Raw genomic sequence first — 15,656 nt, 5'->3', positions numbered from 1 at the left:
GGATTAGCTGTTTGACAAAATGCCAGATTTTTTTTTTCTGAGTTTTATGAATAACTATAAAGGGTTATTTGAGGAGAAGTCATAAAAAACTTGTTTTGTAAGACTGAAAAATAAGGATACTGTGTGTAATGACCCTGGGGTTAGCTTTGTATTTTGTCTACACCACAGTTATCATTTGTGCACTTCACCAAGTATGTTCTGTTTTCAGTTAGAAGTCTGCACGTCTCCTGTGTTGTAAAAGATTGTGAGAGGTTTTTATAATCATTGTCTGTTCTCCTGTCCTTCAGGTGTACCTGAATAATGTCAGCGCTGTGGATTTATTCACTTGTAGTAAGAGCTTGTTGTACAAGTGCAAGAAATCAGAAATCACGGAAAAGCTCACTTTTTTCACAATTTATGACACCGAGGCTTCTGTTTATCAGACAGTGAGTTAATGTGTGTAGGGTTTATGTCGGAACTGGTAGCAGGCAGCCATCTGATCTCTGTTCTCCAATCAGGAGGAAGGTTGTGTACCTTTCCTTCCTCACAAACACTTCATACAATCCTCACTGCTACCTTTCATCCTGACCGCCTCAGTGATTTCTAATTTCTTACAATGTGGTTTACAACCTGGTGTGTGCTTGCACAGAAAGCCTGCAAAACAATTCAGGAAATAAACATCTGCAGCCCTGTCTGATTTTTGGCACTGTGGCTGCAGATCTATAGCCCATTTCTATCTCCTGTAAATAATATCCCTCAACTCCACACTCCTCACTTGCTGCCAGCCTTCCCCAGGGCCCGGTTATACAGCTCAGCGGTAGGAAGTGCTTTGGACAAAGACAGGAAGTAATGAGGAAGTCCATTCAGACAGCTCGGGCTCTAACAACCACTTGGCTGCCAAAAAGCTTCCCTCCACAGGGCACACGTGGATTTTCAGGAGAACACAGAGGGAATCAAGCTGTTCTCTCAATCACGAAGGTATAGGAGTATCTTTCTTGTTATCCACTTGTCTTACCCTGACACAAATTAATTGTTTATTCTTTAAAAAATGCAAAAGAAGGTACATATTGTTCATGAAGGACTTTCTCCTTCACCACACCTTTAAAAAAACAAACTCAGAGCAGTGGTAGCAGTCATACATCTTGTTCCAGCATGTTGGTATCCTCAGAAGCCCCCATATTCTCCACAATAAAGGCTACTCGCATCTCCACTGACAGCCAATCGCCTGCCAGAATACTGAGCAGCAGTGTCAGCGTGCTCTACTTAGCCTTGTGTGAACGCTTGTGCTCCACTTGGCTCTCTGCGCATGTGTGTATTTGTTGTGCATCTGAACGTGCACCGTTAGTTATACGCATATGCACTCCGTGTGTTTGTGTGTTTGTGTGTGTGTGTGTGTGTGTGTGTGTGTGTGTGTGTGTCTGTGTGTAAAGCAGGATGTGGGAGTGCCCGTTCATTGATGAGCTGGAGGAGGGAGAGGAGAGAGAGAGAGAGAGAGAGTTTTCCAGATCCCCCGGGGTGCCCGGCTAGCACTGCCTGCTGCTACAGTGCTCAGTGCATGAACAGTGCGGGGAGAGGAAAATATATATATATATATACACACACACACACACACACACACACACACACACACACACACACACACACACACACACACACACACACACACACACACACACACACACACACACACACACACACACACACACACACACACACACACACACACACACACACACACACACACACACACACAAACACAGATAGAAAACTAATGCCAGCTTATCAAAGTTAATTTGGATTTGTTAACAAGGATGCAAGCTGCCAGGAAGGAAAACACAAACGCACGATTACTAACTCTCTCTCTCTCCATCTGTCTGTTTTGATCGTTTCTTGCCTCTTCTTTCCCCTCTTGTTAAGTTTTTTTCTTTTTCTCTCACTCTTTGTCCCTCATTAGATATTTATGGTACCTCTAACGCTTGTGTGTTTGTGTTTGATTAAGGTAAACCACTACAGTAAACTTGAACTGTCACATATGGACAGAATCATAGAGGACTGCCGTGTCTTTAGCGTTAACTAAAAGAGAGATGAGGACAAATGTTTGCAGCTCTCTCTCTCTCCTGTGTGTGAGATTACGAGTGTATCGATATCAGGATCATATTGCTTTAATCAGAAACCGGACCTGAGGAGGAAATGGGAAACAATTCAGTAAGGATCACTCATGTGTTGGCTCCCCACATTTTCCTGTTTAAACGAGCGGAGGGATGGAAAGATACTGGTATTCACTTCTTTGACTTTGGACTGATTTCTGGAAACATGCTGCAGAACCATGAGTCTAGATTCAGATATACTGTATGCTATATAAAAGGCAACATAACAACCAGTATCCAAAGCTAGGTAGCTCCCCTAAAATTACCCAACAACATTACCCTATATTTTCGATTCCTCTTTGTGTTTACAAGTTATTGTGCAAACTGTAAAACAAGCTCCAAGGCAGCCAACCACCGAGGGAGAAGACGGCAAATTGGTTGTGTTTCCAGCTTGTTTCTCCTCTCACTGAATAAGCGCTAGAGTCAAAGTTCAAGTGTCTGAAGTATGCAATTATTTTATTTCATTCTCAGACCGTATTTAGACGCTGACAGACAAATTTTACAAATATGCCCTTTTCGGTATTTACTGAATGTATTCACGGCTCTTCTTCATGGTATGCCCTTTGCAACGGTTGCTCACTTGAGGGAAGAGAACGTGTGTGTGTGTGTGTGTGTGTGTGTGTGTGTGTGTGTGTGTGTGTGTGTGTGTGTGTGTGTGTGTGTGTGTGTGTGTGTGTGTGTGTGTGTGTGTGTGTGTGTGTGTGTGTGTGTGCCTATAGGTGATTGGCATGTGGTAGGCACACAGCATAAACAACAAGCCCTCTCATCTAGATAGAGGTTCATGATTGCACACTATCAACTCCTGTAACAGTTCTTGCTGTACTCAAAGTGTGACATTTACAGTTGAAGTATTTACACTATACTTACAGTATGAATATCACCTTTTGAAGAGCTGCACTTTCTCTGCACTGTCCTCACACTCAGTTCTTTCTTTCTTTGCATAAATAATGTGTCTGGTCGCGATGATTTATTGATAGAAATAAAATTGATGGCTGAATATTTTAAGAATCTATTATTCTTTTCAAGAAGGGTTGCCAGATATTTGCTGCTTTGGGGGCTTCATTTTGGAGGATTTACGGCTTTTCTTGCCATTTATGACGAGCAAAGAAGAATATTTAGGCTTTGTTTTAGTTTGTTTTTCTTTAACATGAACTGAAAAATAGGGAAAATGGTCTGCAGATTAACAAGGAATAAAAATCCTCTTTATTTGCAGCCTCAGTCGTGAGAGTAACTAATTGAAGAACCCTGGTAGTCTCTCCCTATTAAACAAGTCCAAAACTAATTCTGTTTGAAGGCTGGTTTTAAACAAAAGAGCCAAAACATCAACAAAGGGTATTCCCCTTCATCAACAAAGACCCTGGGACTCTTACAAACATTGAGGACACATCCTTTTGCTGTTACTTGTGAGATTCATGAACACCCTTTACAGAGAGCGTAACACTTCTACACACGAGCACTCTTATCCCTTTTGGACCCACTCCTCATGTTCCCTGTGTCACTGCACACTTAATGGTTATTCAGCAGCTTAAGGTAATTTACTTTTGATTAGAAGCAACAGTAGAAACTGAACCTAAGAAAAAGAAGGAATGAAAAGAGAGGTGAGTCTGGAAACAGCCTGAGCGGAGACTCTTTTACTCTCCAATTAGGTGGCTGGGCCGGTTAAGTGTTTTTGTTTGGTTGTGGTGGGTGCAGGCCAACAGCACGCTCCATTGGGCTCCACAATCCTTAATACTGTCATTTTCTTTCTCTCTTTAGCCTCCTCTAGCTGAGCTGGCCAAAAGTGTGTGTTTATCTGAAAGTGTAAGTGTGGTTTTTTTTTAGTGTGCATCTGTGTGTGTACCTGGGAGCCACACTTGAAACGCCCCGTCATGTTTGTTTTGCTCTGTTTATTTTGCTTTGCCCAACCCCTTCTCTTCCCCTCTTGGCCTCTTCATCTGGTCCTCGTCTTATCCACACCGAATGTCGACTTTCATTTGATAGCATGAGGAATAAAACACTAATGGAAAAGTCATAAACAGCCCGGAAAATACCATAAATGACAATTTTCATTACCGAGGCAACTCGGACTAGCAGCTAGGGTTTAATCAGTTCTGATTACTTGAGAGAAACAAACTGTTCTGTAACTGTGGGATAGATCTTCGTCTTCAAAGTAGGGTTTTAAATTGTAAAAGAATACAAAAGAGAACAATTAAAGCGAAACAGTCTTACACAGAGGGAAAGTTTTGGGACACGCACATGAAAATATTTTTTCTGAATATTTTATTCAAAAAGAAAGCCCAGGAACTTTCTCTGTGTATTTCCTCGCAGTCTCTTAGCCCAAGTCCTAACGTTTAGCTCATGAAGGATCGTCTAAACATCAGTTTTTTCTTGGAAATAAAAGTTCCACCATATTGCTCAACTGCTATATGCTAACGTAAACTCCACCTCCTTCTTTTTTTTGGGAATGAGTTAAATAACTTTTAACGCTCAGGGATTAAAACTAAATTTGCTCCCCATTAGAAGAGAGGCCTGTCTTTTTTAAAGCCTGGTGCTGTTGAACAACCCGCTTTCAACTCTAGTCCAAAGGCGGGTCACAAAGCCATGTCGAGTGACGTACATTGACCAATTTAGATCGACCACCGGTGCAGGTTCAACCTGTGTGACTGTGTCGGTCTAAAAGTCGTTCGTCTAATAGAGCGGGGGGCACCTTCCCCCTCGTCGGCTTTTGTCACTGTGGAGCTGAAGCTGTGACTCCAGCGTGTGTTTGTCTGAAAACAAATACAGCAAACAACAAAGCATGTAGGCGCAGGCAAAATGAACTTTAACCTACAAAGCTCTTTCTCCTCATTGCTTGCGTGTGTGTGTGTGTGTGTGTGTGTGTGTGTGTGTGTGTGTGTGTGTGTGTGTGTGTGTGTTTTTGTGTCTATGAGTTGTGCAAGCATAGAGCAGGCTGATGTCTGTGAGGCTGAACACAGTGTGCCAGGCCTCAGAAACAGATAGAGTCTTATCTAAACAGTGGATCCACTGTTTGCTCCCTTTCCCACTTGGCTCTTACATACTGCCGTTTCAAAGCGGGATATGTACTCCCCTGTTACGTCTCGTCTGCAATGTGTAATGTGTAGCAACAGAGGCGGGATGTGGGCAAGATAGTGGTGATGTGTAGTGTCGGAGCCAGCAGGGCAGGATAGCAGAGAGTGTATGCACATGTCTGCGTGCATGCATGCATGCGTGCGTGCGTGCGTGCGTGCGTGCGTGCGTGCGTGCGTGCGTGCGTGCGTGCGTGTGTGCGTGCGTGTGTGCAGCATTACTGCTGTGTGTTTACAAGTCATGTCTCTCATGCTCCCGCAACTGTTGTAATATGATGGGAAATGCACACTGGGACACCAATATTACATTGTTCTGGGGTGTAATATGTGAGTATAAAGGCGTGGTCATCGCAAAACTTTGTTCTGGTGCTGTTGCAGTGTTGGGGTGTTTCAGTATTTAAGAGGATACAGTCTCTAAGCTTTTACCCTTAATTCCTTCCTATCTGTGTTTTGCCTCCCACTCTCTTTTTATTTTCAAATCTTGTTCTCTGTCATCTGTTCTTTTTTCCAGCTAGCAATCTGCCTCTAGTGGGCTTTATACTCTGTTGAATCTACACCATGTCTTACACCATATATCATGCACCATAAATCCCTGTAGCCCCGAGCTTACGCAGAAGCCTATGCACATATAGCCAGACGTTCACCTCCCCAAATGTGTAACTATGCATCAAACAAGGCCGCATGTCCTGCAATTGGTCTGCTTGGTAGCATCCATAGACTGTATAAAATATGGACGTAGTATCCGTCACGTCACCAATCTGTTTCTGAAGCGCTGTTTTGAGCCATATTCAGCCATATTGCTGCTGTCAAGCGTTTGAGACGTAAAGAGGCAGGCTTTGAGCTTCCTCGCAAACAGCTACAGTGTTCCCGCCTGTCAATCAAGTCAGCTGTGCCTCTCATTGGAAAACTTGTAACCTAAATATCTTTGAAATTGCCACGTAAGAAAAAAATTCATCCCCTCACAGTGTGAGCCGATCGAGAAATGAGCTATCCAGACTACACTTGTCTTTTCTACCAGGCTGTAAACATGTTTATTTCTGCTGTAAAGATCAGCTTTTTGGAAATGGTGTGTATGTGGTTTCTGGTACTTCCGGAGCCAGCCTCAAGCAGATCCTTGATGAACTGCAGTTTTTAGCACTTCCGAATTGGACTCATTTTTAGACCCGAGGTTGCCGCTTGGTAGCATCATAATTTCCTGCATTTACAACATTTTGGCCATATCGCTGGACATTGGCCATCCTCCTCTCTTTTCATCTTTGCGATAACTGTAGTATGATCGACTGCTGCTAAACACTGATTAGCATAATACGCTCGGCTAAGATGGTGAGAGTCGCTATGGTTTCCTGTTCACAAATGTAGGGGGTCTAGAAACTAACAATATGACATGCATAGAAATTGCACTGCCCACTAGTGTTTAGGCAGGGTTTTGCAAGCACAGGTATGTGTAGAGTCAACACACATAAACAAAGCTCTCTCTCGTCAAATAAATTCAGGTCCTTTCTCTTTAAAATTAGTTTTTTTAAATTAAATGATTTAATATTTTCTCTTTATTATACAATCTATATTACATCATTATATTATAATTAGATAGTGGGTGACATGTGACAATCTGTTGCTAACTTAAGGCTGATGATTGTTCTGATTTCAAGAAGATTTTTCACCATGAAAAGTGCATCGACTGAGTTTCTGCTCAACATTGCAACACAGCACTACCACCTTTGAAGTATGCGGTTATACAACTGCTGTCCAGAGGAAAAAAGCGAGCAACCACCAACATTCAATCAGGCAACAAAGCCACAGCAACTGGTGACACCCTGTAAAAGCTGAGAAAATTGCAGCCTGAGTGCACTTGACAAAACCTACAACAGGACTGACCTCCTCTACCTGCAGAATTGTAAACACCCAAAAATCACATACACACAAAATACATATGTGCCTCAGATACACACACACACACTTAGAAAACAGAGAAAATAGCACTTAGTAATAAATGTCAGATCTCATATACTATCCAGCATGTTTGGAATGCCGACTTACTTACAAGAGCCCTGCAAACTTAAACATGACATGTCTTGGTTCACACATATAAAAACACACGCACACACACACACACACACACACACACACACACACACACACACACACACACACACACACACACACACACACACACACACACACACACACACACACACACACACACACACACACACACACACACACACACACACAGTGGTTTTCCTGCTTGTAAGAGGCATGTGTAAGATCAGAGGAATGCAGGCTCTCCCTTGGCTCTTACCTAAGGCAACTGGAACCCTGTAAAAGCACAACAAAAACAACCCCACAGTTTCCACTCACACATAAACTTTAATGCCCCATCTAATGTTCCTCCGCCCTGCACCGGCGTGACGCGTCTTTCATGCTCACGCGCACATGTGTGTGTACGAGTGGGTCTAATTTTGTAAACTGTGAGTTTTCATTCACAGAAGCCCTAATTAAAGATCCTACAGCTGCGTCACGACACCACCACCACCACCAACCTCCACCACCCAGCACGTGTTGCACTGTATGCCGCTGCACAAGCACCCGAAAGACAGCACATTTCTCAGATTGAGTTTCACTGCTCTTGACTTTTCATCCTCTGTATGTTGACCTGCGGGGCTAAAACACCTCAATATATAATGAGCTACGTAAGAGTGGTATGGAGCTGTTTCAAAACGGAATTCTTACATAACTTGCATTACTTACATATCACACAGGTGTTACACTAGACATACTGCTTATATAATTTTTACATAAACTTCTTTTGTCAAACTGCACTGATTAACCCTACTGTTATGTTCGTTCCTAACAATAATGTTCCTGGGTCAACTTGACCTGGGGCATATTTAATGATTCAAAAGTGTCAGAACCCCAAAAAATCCTGATATATTTAAAAAATCTCATTATTAACTCCATTAATAACCATTAAATCATCATTTATTTAGGTTTTTGAACTTTAAAATGGGTCAATTTGACCCGCAACATAACAGGAGGGTTAAGGGTCTGCTTAGTATCTGAGAGAGTTTGGTTGCTGTAGGTTAAAAGCACATCATAGGCAATGTAGAGGTCAAGCTTTCACCTCCATTGAGGACAGGCACACATACATCAAACACACAAACACACGCCAACATTTACATTAAGCGTGCACATATCAGTGTTTCCCCTACCATTATACTGGGGGGGCAGGGCGTCCCCCCAACAGCGGCACCCGCCCCCCTTGGAAGTTCAGTTAATTTTTTTTTTCTATATAGCGCCAGATCACATCAGAAGTAATTAAGGGTTACCTCTCTTATAGATCAGGTCTTAAACTTGTTAAACAGATCTTATTTACATGACGGGATGTCATTATGCTCATCTGCTCTCTGTATCGCGCATGGCAGAGTTCAGCCCATTACCGTAAAAAGCTCTGTGTCCAGAGCTTGATTTAATCCAGTTTGGTGATACATCAGACACATTTAGTAAGTCTTGATAAACTCCTTGGCATCAAAGAGTTGCATGAGCTGACTGTCTGTCCAGAGCGCAGGTGCATTCAGGGACCGTGGTAAAAGTGCAATGCAGACCTGTATTTTGCGTTAATGGCATTTTTATTTGAATGAAGAGAATCAGATAGAGTGGTCACATGAAGAATGTTTTCTTTTGACTTCTTCTGACACTCCCTCCTCCCTCTCCTCTCTCTCCCCTACCAAACGGGGCAGGCAGCAATTGCATCATGTTTTAGAAATGGCTCCCACTTGGACACACAGCTCTTTGGTAAACTGGAGCCAGTCATTTGACGCAAAGCACAGCAACGTACCTGCTCCCCTGGCCTATCCGCAGCACAGGAGACGTGACGGCACATGTACACACACTGGTTGTTTGAAGTACTGTACACATACTTCTGTTCAATAGTTGACTTGCTTTTTTTCTGAATGGTCTGGGCGTTTGACTCGAAATTAAGCCCTGGGCCTATATTCAGGGTATTTTTTTTAAAGGCTTTAGAGAAAGCTCTGTAGAAGTAAAAAAAAAAAAAAAAGGTCTCTAAGGAGAATAAGGTGATTATTTGACAAGTACAATCTATCCACATAAAAAGTGGAAGAATGAGGAAAAGGTTGTGAAAAAACAAATCAATACTCTAAATGGAAATAATAGACTAGATTTTTCATTGCATCTGAATCATTCCTATAACTTTAGTTAATGCATGATTTATCACTTTTAATATTTTATACAATTCCTATGAAACGACATCCTGCAAAGAAGTAAAATCCAATTTTAACCACCTAAATACACTTTGACAGGTCTATGTAATAATGTTGTACTTCAGTTGTCATCAATAAAGTTCATCATTTTCATTCATAAGTTTGAATAGAATCACAAGAAGGACTTTTCTGTTCTCATAAGGTCTGGGTGGTTCTAAGACTCACAGTTATTTACTAGGGCTGAGCAATTCATCACAATTTCATTGTTATTGCAATACAAGCACTTACAAATAACACATCCCCCAAAGGCTGCATTTATCGTAATTAATGAGAACAAATATTAAGTCCAAACAAGCAACGCTTTCGTAATATGGCTGTGTTTTAGCAGTTAAATGGGGTGCTGGGTTTAATAGCCATGCCTACTGTGTTTTGATGCATACGGATGAAGCTAAAGCTAGTAATCAGATACCCCAAGATAAATTAATGGACGTTTAGTCGTGAAAAAAGAGACATGAAAAAGAGTGAGTTAACGCCACTATGCACTGCTCAATTGTATTTACTATCACACTTCTTAGCATTATCCAGACACTTCACAATCTTGTCCCAACCTGCATGTTTTTCTATCTACTGTCAATAACAACTGCATTTTTAATTTGTGTTATTGTTTAACTTTTAACTCATAAATGTGACATAAGAAACTTTGCAATCTCAGGCCCCAATTCTTCTCTATGATGCTACACTTGTTTTAACTTATCCATTAAAGTACATCTTTTCTCAGTCAAAGCTCTCACTCCATTCGTGTACGTGCGTACGTGTGTGAGAGCGTCTGTGTGTGTTTGTGTGTGCAGAGACAGAGACACAAAGGGAACTATTTCCTGTATTACTTTCCCAACAGTGACTGAGACCTGGCAGAGAATCGAGGAGCCAACGTTATATGTGGGCTGCAACAGTGGATGTCAGAGTATAAACATGGCCGAGGTCGTTCTGCTTTGAACGCTGGCCTTTATGTCGGACACATGGACGGAAGGGAAAAAAAAAAACAACACAAGCTATAATCGCCTTGAAAAAAATAATAAGCATTCTCCCTGTGTGTCTTACAATAGAAGCCATTCTGTGTGTTTATGGTAGCAGCGGACAGACTGACTGACAGACTGGCTTACTGGCTGACAGGCCGGCACTTTGGCAGCTGGCTGCAGCAACAAGTAAACTTAAACCCGTTCTGACTTAAATGAGAGAAAATCTGTGAATTTTTCAAGAAAAAAAGTTAATTTCCATCAACCCTTTACTCTTACTATCTATCTTTTATTGCAATTATTTTTCCCTTTATGCCCACCCTTGAGTTTGCTATTCCCTGACACGACAAAGCAGTTGGGTCATTTCACACATCAAGCAGATCGCAAGCCCATAATTACAGATCATTTGCCCACAATGCTCCAGTCAATGAATGCTAATCAGACCACGACCCCTTGCCGCTGATATTAGGAGCAGCCCTCCGCATCATAGAAATCATTACATAAACCATCTGGAATGAAAACATCTGTCGTCTCGATTGATTTCTGGAAGGGGGAAAAAAAAAGTCTGTAGTGCATATTCTCATTATGTGTCTCAAAGGACCACTTTGGAGCCAGGGAAGGCGCTACTAAGCATGTTTGCACACAACAGCCAGTCGATATGGAAATTTTTCCACTGCTCCGTGTATAAATGTCAGTCTTCTTTTGTGTTTGGCAAAACAGGCTGGTTGGAACACCTGAGAGCGATCAAATTGCTTTCTGGAATGAAGCAAGAGTTGTAAAGTCTTACACTGTGAGCTCAGAAATACTGTATCTGAGTTGGTTGTATGTTGTTGCTGTGGAGTCTCTCTGTCAGCTGAGGGGCTACAACATGTTTAAATAAAATTCCACCATTAGAAGTGCAGAATGAGCTATTATCAGTCCCTGTTCCTTGTGCTTTAAATGATACGATCTGCATTATTTCTTACCTTAATTATTATCCAAAGTATAAAATTTAAAGACATACAAAATTCCGTTTCCACAATTAAATCTTGTTAACACAGACTGACACACACTTAAGCACTTACTTCTCTGGCAGTGGCTCTGTGACCAGCATCGCCCCCTGAAGTGTCCATTGATGGTATTCTGCGAGCAGATTGTCTGACCCTGAGCCGTGCCAGGACACACATCTCCACACTCTCGATCGTTCTTATTAGCCACAATGAAGTTGTCCTCCACCGAGTCTAGGATCTTGGACCAATCCAGAGTGGCCAGGTAACACAGGTCTGGATTCTTCTCGATTCTCACAGCGCCTCGAGTGATGTTCATGAGACTGTGGAGTCCCACCTCCTTCAGCTGCAGCATCTCGTAAATCACCAGAGCGTAGTTGAAGAAGAGGTTGTTTCCTCGGACCACCGTCAGGTTGGGGAAGAGATCGGTGAGGGAATCCAGGCCATAGACCCTGAATAGCAGCACGTAGTCTGTCACCACTCTGAGTTTAGGGTAGCTGAGGCCTCGGAAGTCATCGGTCTTGGTCTTAAACATAAGCAGGATCTTGAGGTGGCCCTCGATGATGGTGCAGTTCTCCAGTGACTGGAGGTTGGTCACATTGTTCCGGATGTCTTTGCTTTGGCAGACTGAAAAGAAAGAAATGGAGGAAGATGTAAGAGACAGCGCTAGCTTTTCACTAATTCATCAGATGATAATCTCATTTTTCTCAAACAATTGTTATGTGAGGATGTAAGGATCTCAGGAAACAGTGGAAATGTTCGTCAGTTTCTTTGTGGTCAGTCTTGTGCCAAATTGTAATTTTTAGGGGTTGTTCACTAGGGGTGTCATAATCCGATATTGATATCGCATATCGGGTCCGATATCAGCAAAAAAAACAGAATCGGATTATATCGGCTTGCATCTAAAATCTCCAATTAAGCACTCCGATATAAGCAGTCCATTCCAGACTCCGCTCCAGCACTTCTATCCAGCAGCGCCCGGATCCAGCATGCAGAGCCCACTCACATCAACAGCATGTGCTATGAGCAGGAACGATGTCTGCCGTGATGCAGTATTTTTCGTTTAAGTCCGAAAAAGACGTTGCAGCTGAGTGCAAAACTTGTCATGCACAAGACGATCTTTGCAGCATTAATAAACATGTTTACAGCCTGGTTCAAAAAACGTCTTGGCCCTACGAAGCTAATCTCTCTATCGGCACACACTGTACGGGGGTGAATTTTTTTCTAACGTGACGGTTCAGAAGATATTAAGATTATGAGTTTTGCCCAAATAAGGACATGACTGACGTGACTCCCGGTCGGGAACACATAGCTATTGGCTAGGAGGCTCACTCTTTACGTCACACTCTGCCTGGTTGAGTTCCGCATTTCCAATATGGCTGCTGCCGTCGATTTGCTTCAAAACAGCTCTCAGGAACAGATGGGTGACGTCACGGATACTACGTCCATATTTTATACAGTCTATGGTAATATCACATTATCAAGCCTTTTCTAACATTCCATACCACAGAATAAGTAATAAAAGTATGTATGATTCGTGCTGATATCGTATCGGATTGATATCAGCCAAAACTCAAGGCTGAAATATCGGTATCGTATCGGAAGTGAAAAAGTTGTATCGGGACACCCAAATTGTTCACACGTTTTTTTCTACTTGATTTATTGAGGAACCTTTGCTTCTCAGAAATTAGCTTGACTGTGGTTTTTGCAAATGAGCAAATGAGTCGTCTTCTATTTGCAAGGGTACTTAAAAAAGGATGGGAACATCAACAGATGCTTCTTTTTCCCATTTAAGCCTTGAAACCACCGGTGAGCTGCACAAAGTAGAGCAGAGCCATTCAAGAAACAGTCTCAATAAAGTCCCTGCTGCCTGTGACTGGCTGCTAGTCTCCTCCCCTCCCTCAGCCTCTCTCTCACACACATACACAGACATAGTCTCTCTCTCTTCTCATTGGCTTAAGCAGTTTCTCTCCACAGAGGAAATTATTGTAAGACTCTGTCTGATCTCAATGAAGCAGACATGAAGGGGTTAACACAAATGAAGCCTGGAAGCTAAATTCGTATCCATGTTCATTCATACTTCTTTGCTGCTGCTGCTACACACTGGCAAATCCAAACACACAAGCACACGCAGTAGAGGAGTGGAGAATTCATAAGGGGACCGTTTCTTGAACAGATGTAAAGAGAAAAGACATGCTGCTGGTGCTGGTGCACATATCTGATGTAATTCTCACCACTTTAAAATGACTTAACAAGGGAGACAGATGTCTTACAATTTGTAGGTGTTAAGATGAAAATAAAACATCGACAACTCCTGCCACTCCTATCACAAGGCAAAAGTAATATACTTAAGAAAAAACAACGACAAAGGTTTGCATAGTTATGAAGAGGACACGGAGACAATACTGCTCACTTGTGATCTGTAGTGAAAGCAAGCGGCAACCTCCGGTCTAAAAATATGAGTCCAATGCAGAAGTGCTAAAAATCTCAGCAGTTCATCGAGGAGCCACTTGAGGCTGACTCCTGAATTACCGGAAACCACATACAAACCAATTCAAAGAAGACGATCTTTACAGCAGGAATAAACATGTTTACAGCCTGGTACAAAAGACAAGTGTAGTCTGGATAGCTCATTTCTCAATCGGCACACCCTGTGGGGTGGGATTTTTTTCTAACGTGGCAATTTCGCAGATATTAAGATTACGAACACTGTAGCTGTTGGCTAGGAGGCTCAAAGCCTGCCTCTTTATGTCACAAACGCTTGACAGCAGCAACATGTCTCCCGCCGATGATTGGCCTCAAAACCGCACTTCAGAAACAGATGGGTGACGTCACGGTTACTACGTCCATATCTTATACAGTCTATGAGTGAAAGCAACAAACCAACCAGTAGTTAGTCATCAATGTGAACCAAAATTGTTTAAAAAAACAACATATTGCTCTCTCTACTGCAATCAACATTCTAACATAGAAACAAGAGAAAGACACTTCTTTTTATCCAAATTAAAAACCTCTTATTTTCTTTAAAAACTTTTCCTAACCTTTAGACTAGTCTAAATTATTCGCTTTGGAAAATCCAACACAAGATTAATTATCGCACAGGTGAGATGTTTTCCCACCCAGATTAACCGGCTTTTCAGTCAACACCTTGTAAAGCAAGCTTAGGCTTTTCAGAACAGACTTGCTGAAAAGAGAAGAGATTTACTGCTCCACTCACAGACGCTGCATATGTTTGAACAATGTTAAAATTACAGGTACATTTGCATTAATGCACACAAACTCAACACTGCCTTGTTAATTCAGTAGACTGACTCATTTGAATAATGTACTTGTACTGGCGAGACATAATCACTTAGTTGTTCATATGTTAAAACCATTCATTTATCCAGACTACACTTCCAGCTGTCATGGCCCAGAAAGATGACTATAGACAACAGAAAACTGACGTTTGGATGATAATTCATTTTGTAAATTAAATGTAACAAACTTGTTTCCTCAAAAAGGAAACAACTATCACCCTGAGTGACTTCAACCCCAGGAAAAAGTGATAAATGTCTTATGTTTTTATGCAAAGAAAAAAACCTGTTCATATCAATTGGCAAAAGAGTTCATGTTGGAAAAGTTTTCTTGTCAAAAAGTTTTAAAAAATGTCAAATCCTTGCTGGTTACAACTTGGTTCCATTGAGTTGTTATTGGCCCCCTCCCTTTCCCAGGTGTAAGCTACCCATTAACGTCCCTTTCTGTTAATGGTTAGCGAGACAAACATGTCAACAATCCAGGGACAAACTCCGAACAGCAGCACATCAATAGAACTGTTTAAGAGACTTCTGATAATGGACAGCAGCCAATAAAGTCTGTCATCACTAAACTGGCAAATACAACTGTGTTGTTTACTATGACTGTGTGTTTCAAATACAGGTTGAGTTATTTAGACATGGGTTTTCGGTTGAAAAGGGAAAGGTCACAAAGACATTATGTACGTGTAGTACAAAGTCATTACTGACGGCATGTTGTTACAACTTCAGAAGCAGTCTTTGGATGTCATTAAAAAGATGAAGCCTCCAACCGAAAGTTAAATAAACATGCATTTTTTAAGTTTTGTTGATACATTAGCACTAAATTTATTTCAGTGGAAATAGGTCAGTGCCCTAAGAGTGCCAAGTGGCCCTGCCTTTCCGGTCCTCTCCCTAACATCCCCACATACTCACGCTTTGTTTTTTTCTCTTTTCTTCACTATTTTGGTATCCAG

General features: G+C 41.8%; 1 protein-coding gene across 1 annotated transcript in view; it reads right to left on the bottom strand.

Annotated features, from left to right (window-relative positions):
- insrb (insulin receptor b) overlaps nucleotides 1-15,656 on the bottom strand; it is an 85,097-nt gene that overhangs the window by 47,548 nt on the left and 21,893 nt on the right. Inside the window, exon 3 of the mRNA XM_034707035.1 lies at nucleotides 11,486-12,034. Within this exon, the coding sequence (XP_034562926.1) occupies nucleotides 11,486-12,034 (549 nt within the window). The remainder of the gene's footprint in view (nucleotides 1-11,485; nucleotides 12,035-15,656) is intronic.

Source organism: Notolabrus celidotus, chromosome 2, assembly GCF_009762535.1.
Source record: "Notolabrus celidotus isolate fNotCel1 chromosome 2, fNotCel1.pri, whole genome shotgun sequence".
NCBI classification, from domain to species: Eukaryota; Metazoa; Chordata; class Actinopteri; order Labriformes; family Labridae; genus Notolabrus; species Notolabrus celidotus.
Note: the sequence above shows the minus strand (reverse complement) of the source record. Positions and strands in the feature narration are given on the sequence as shown.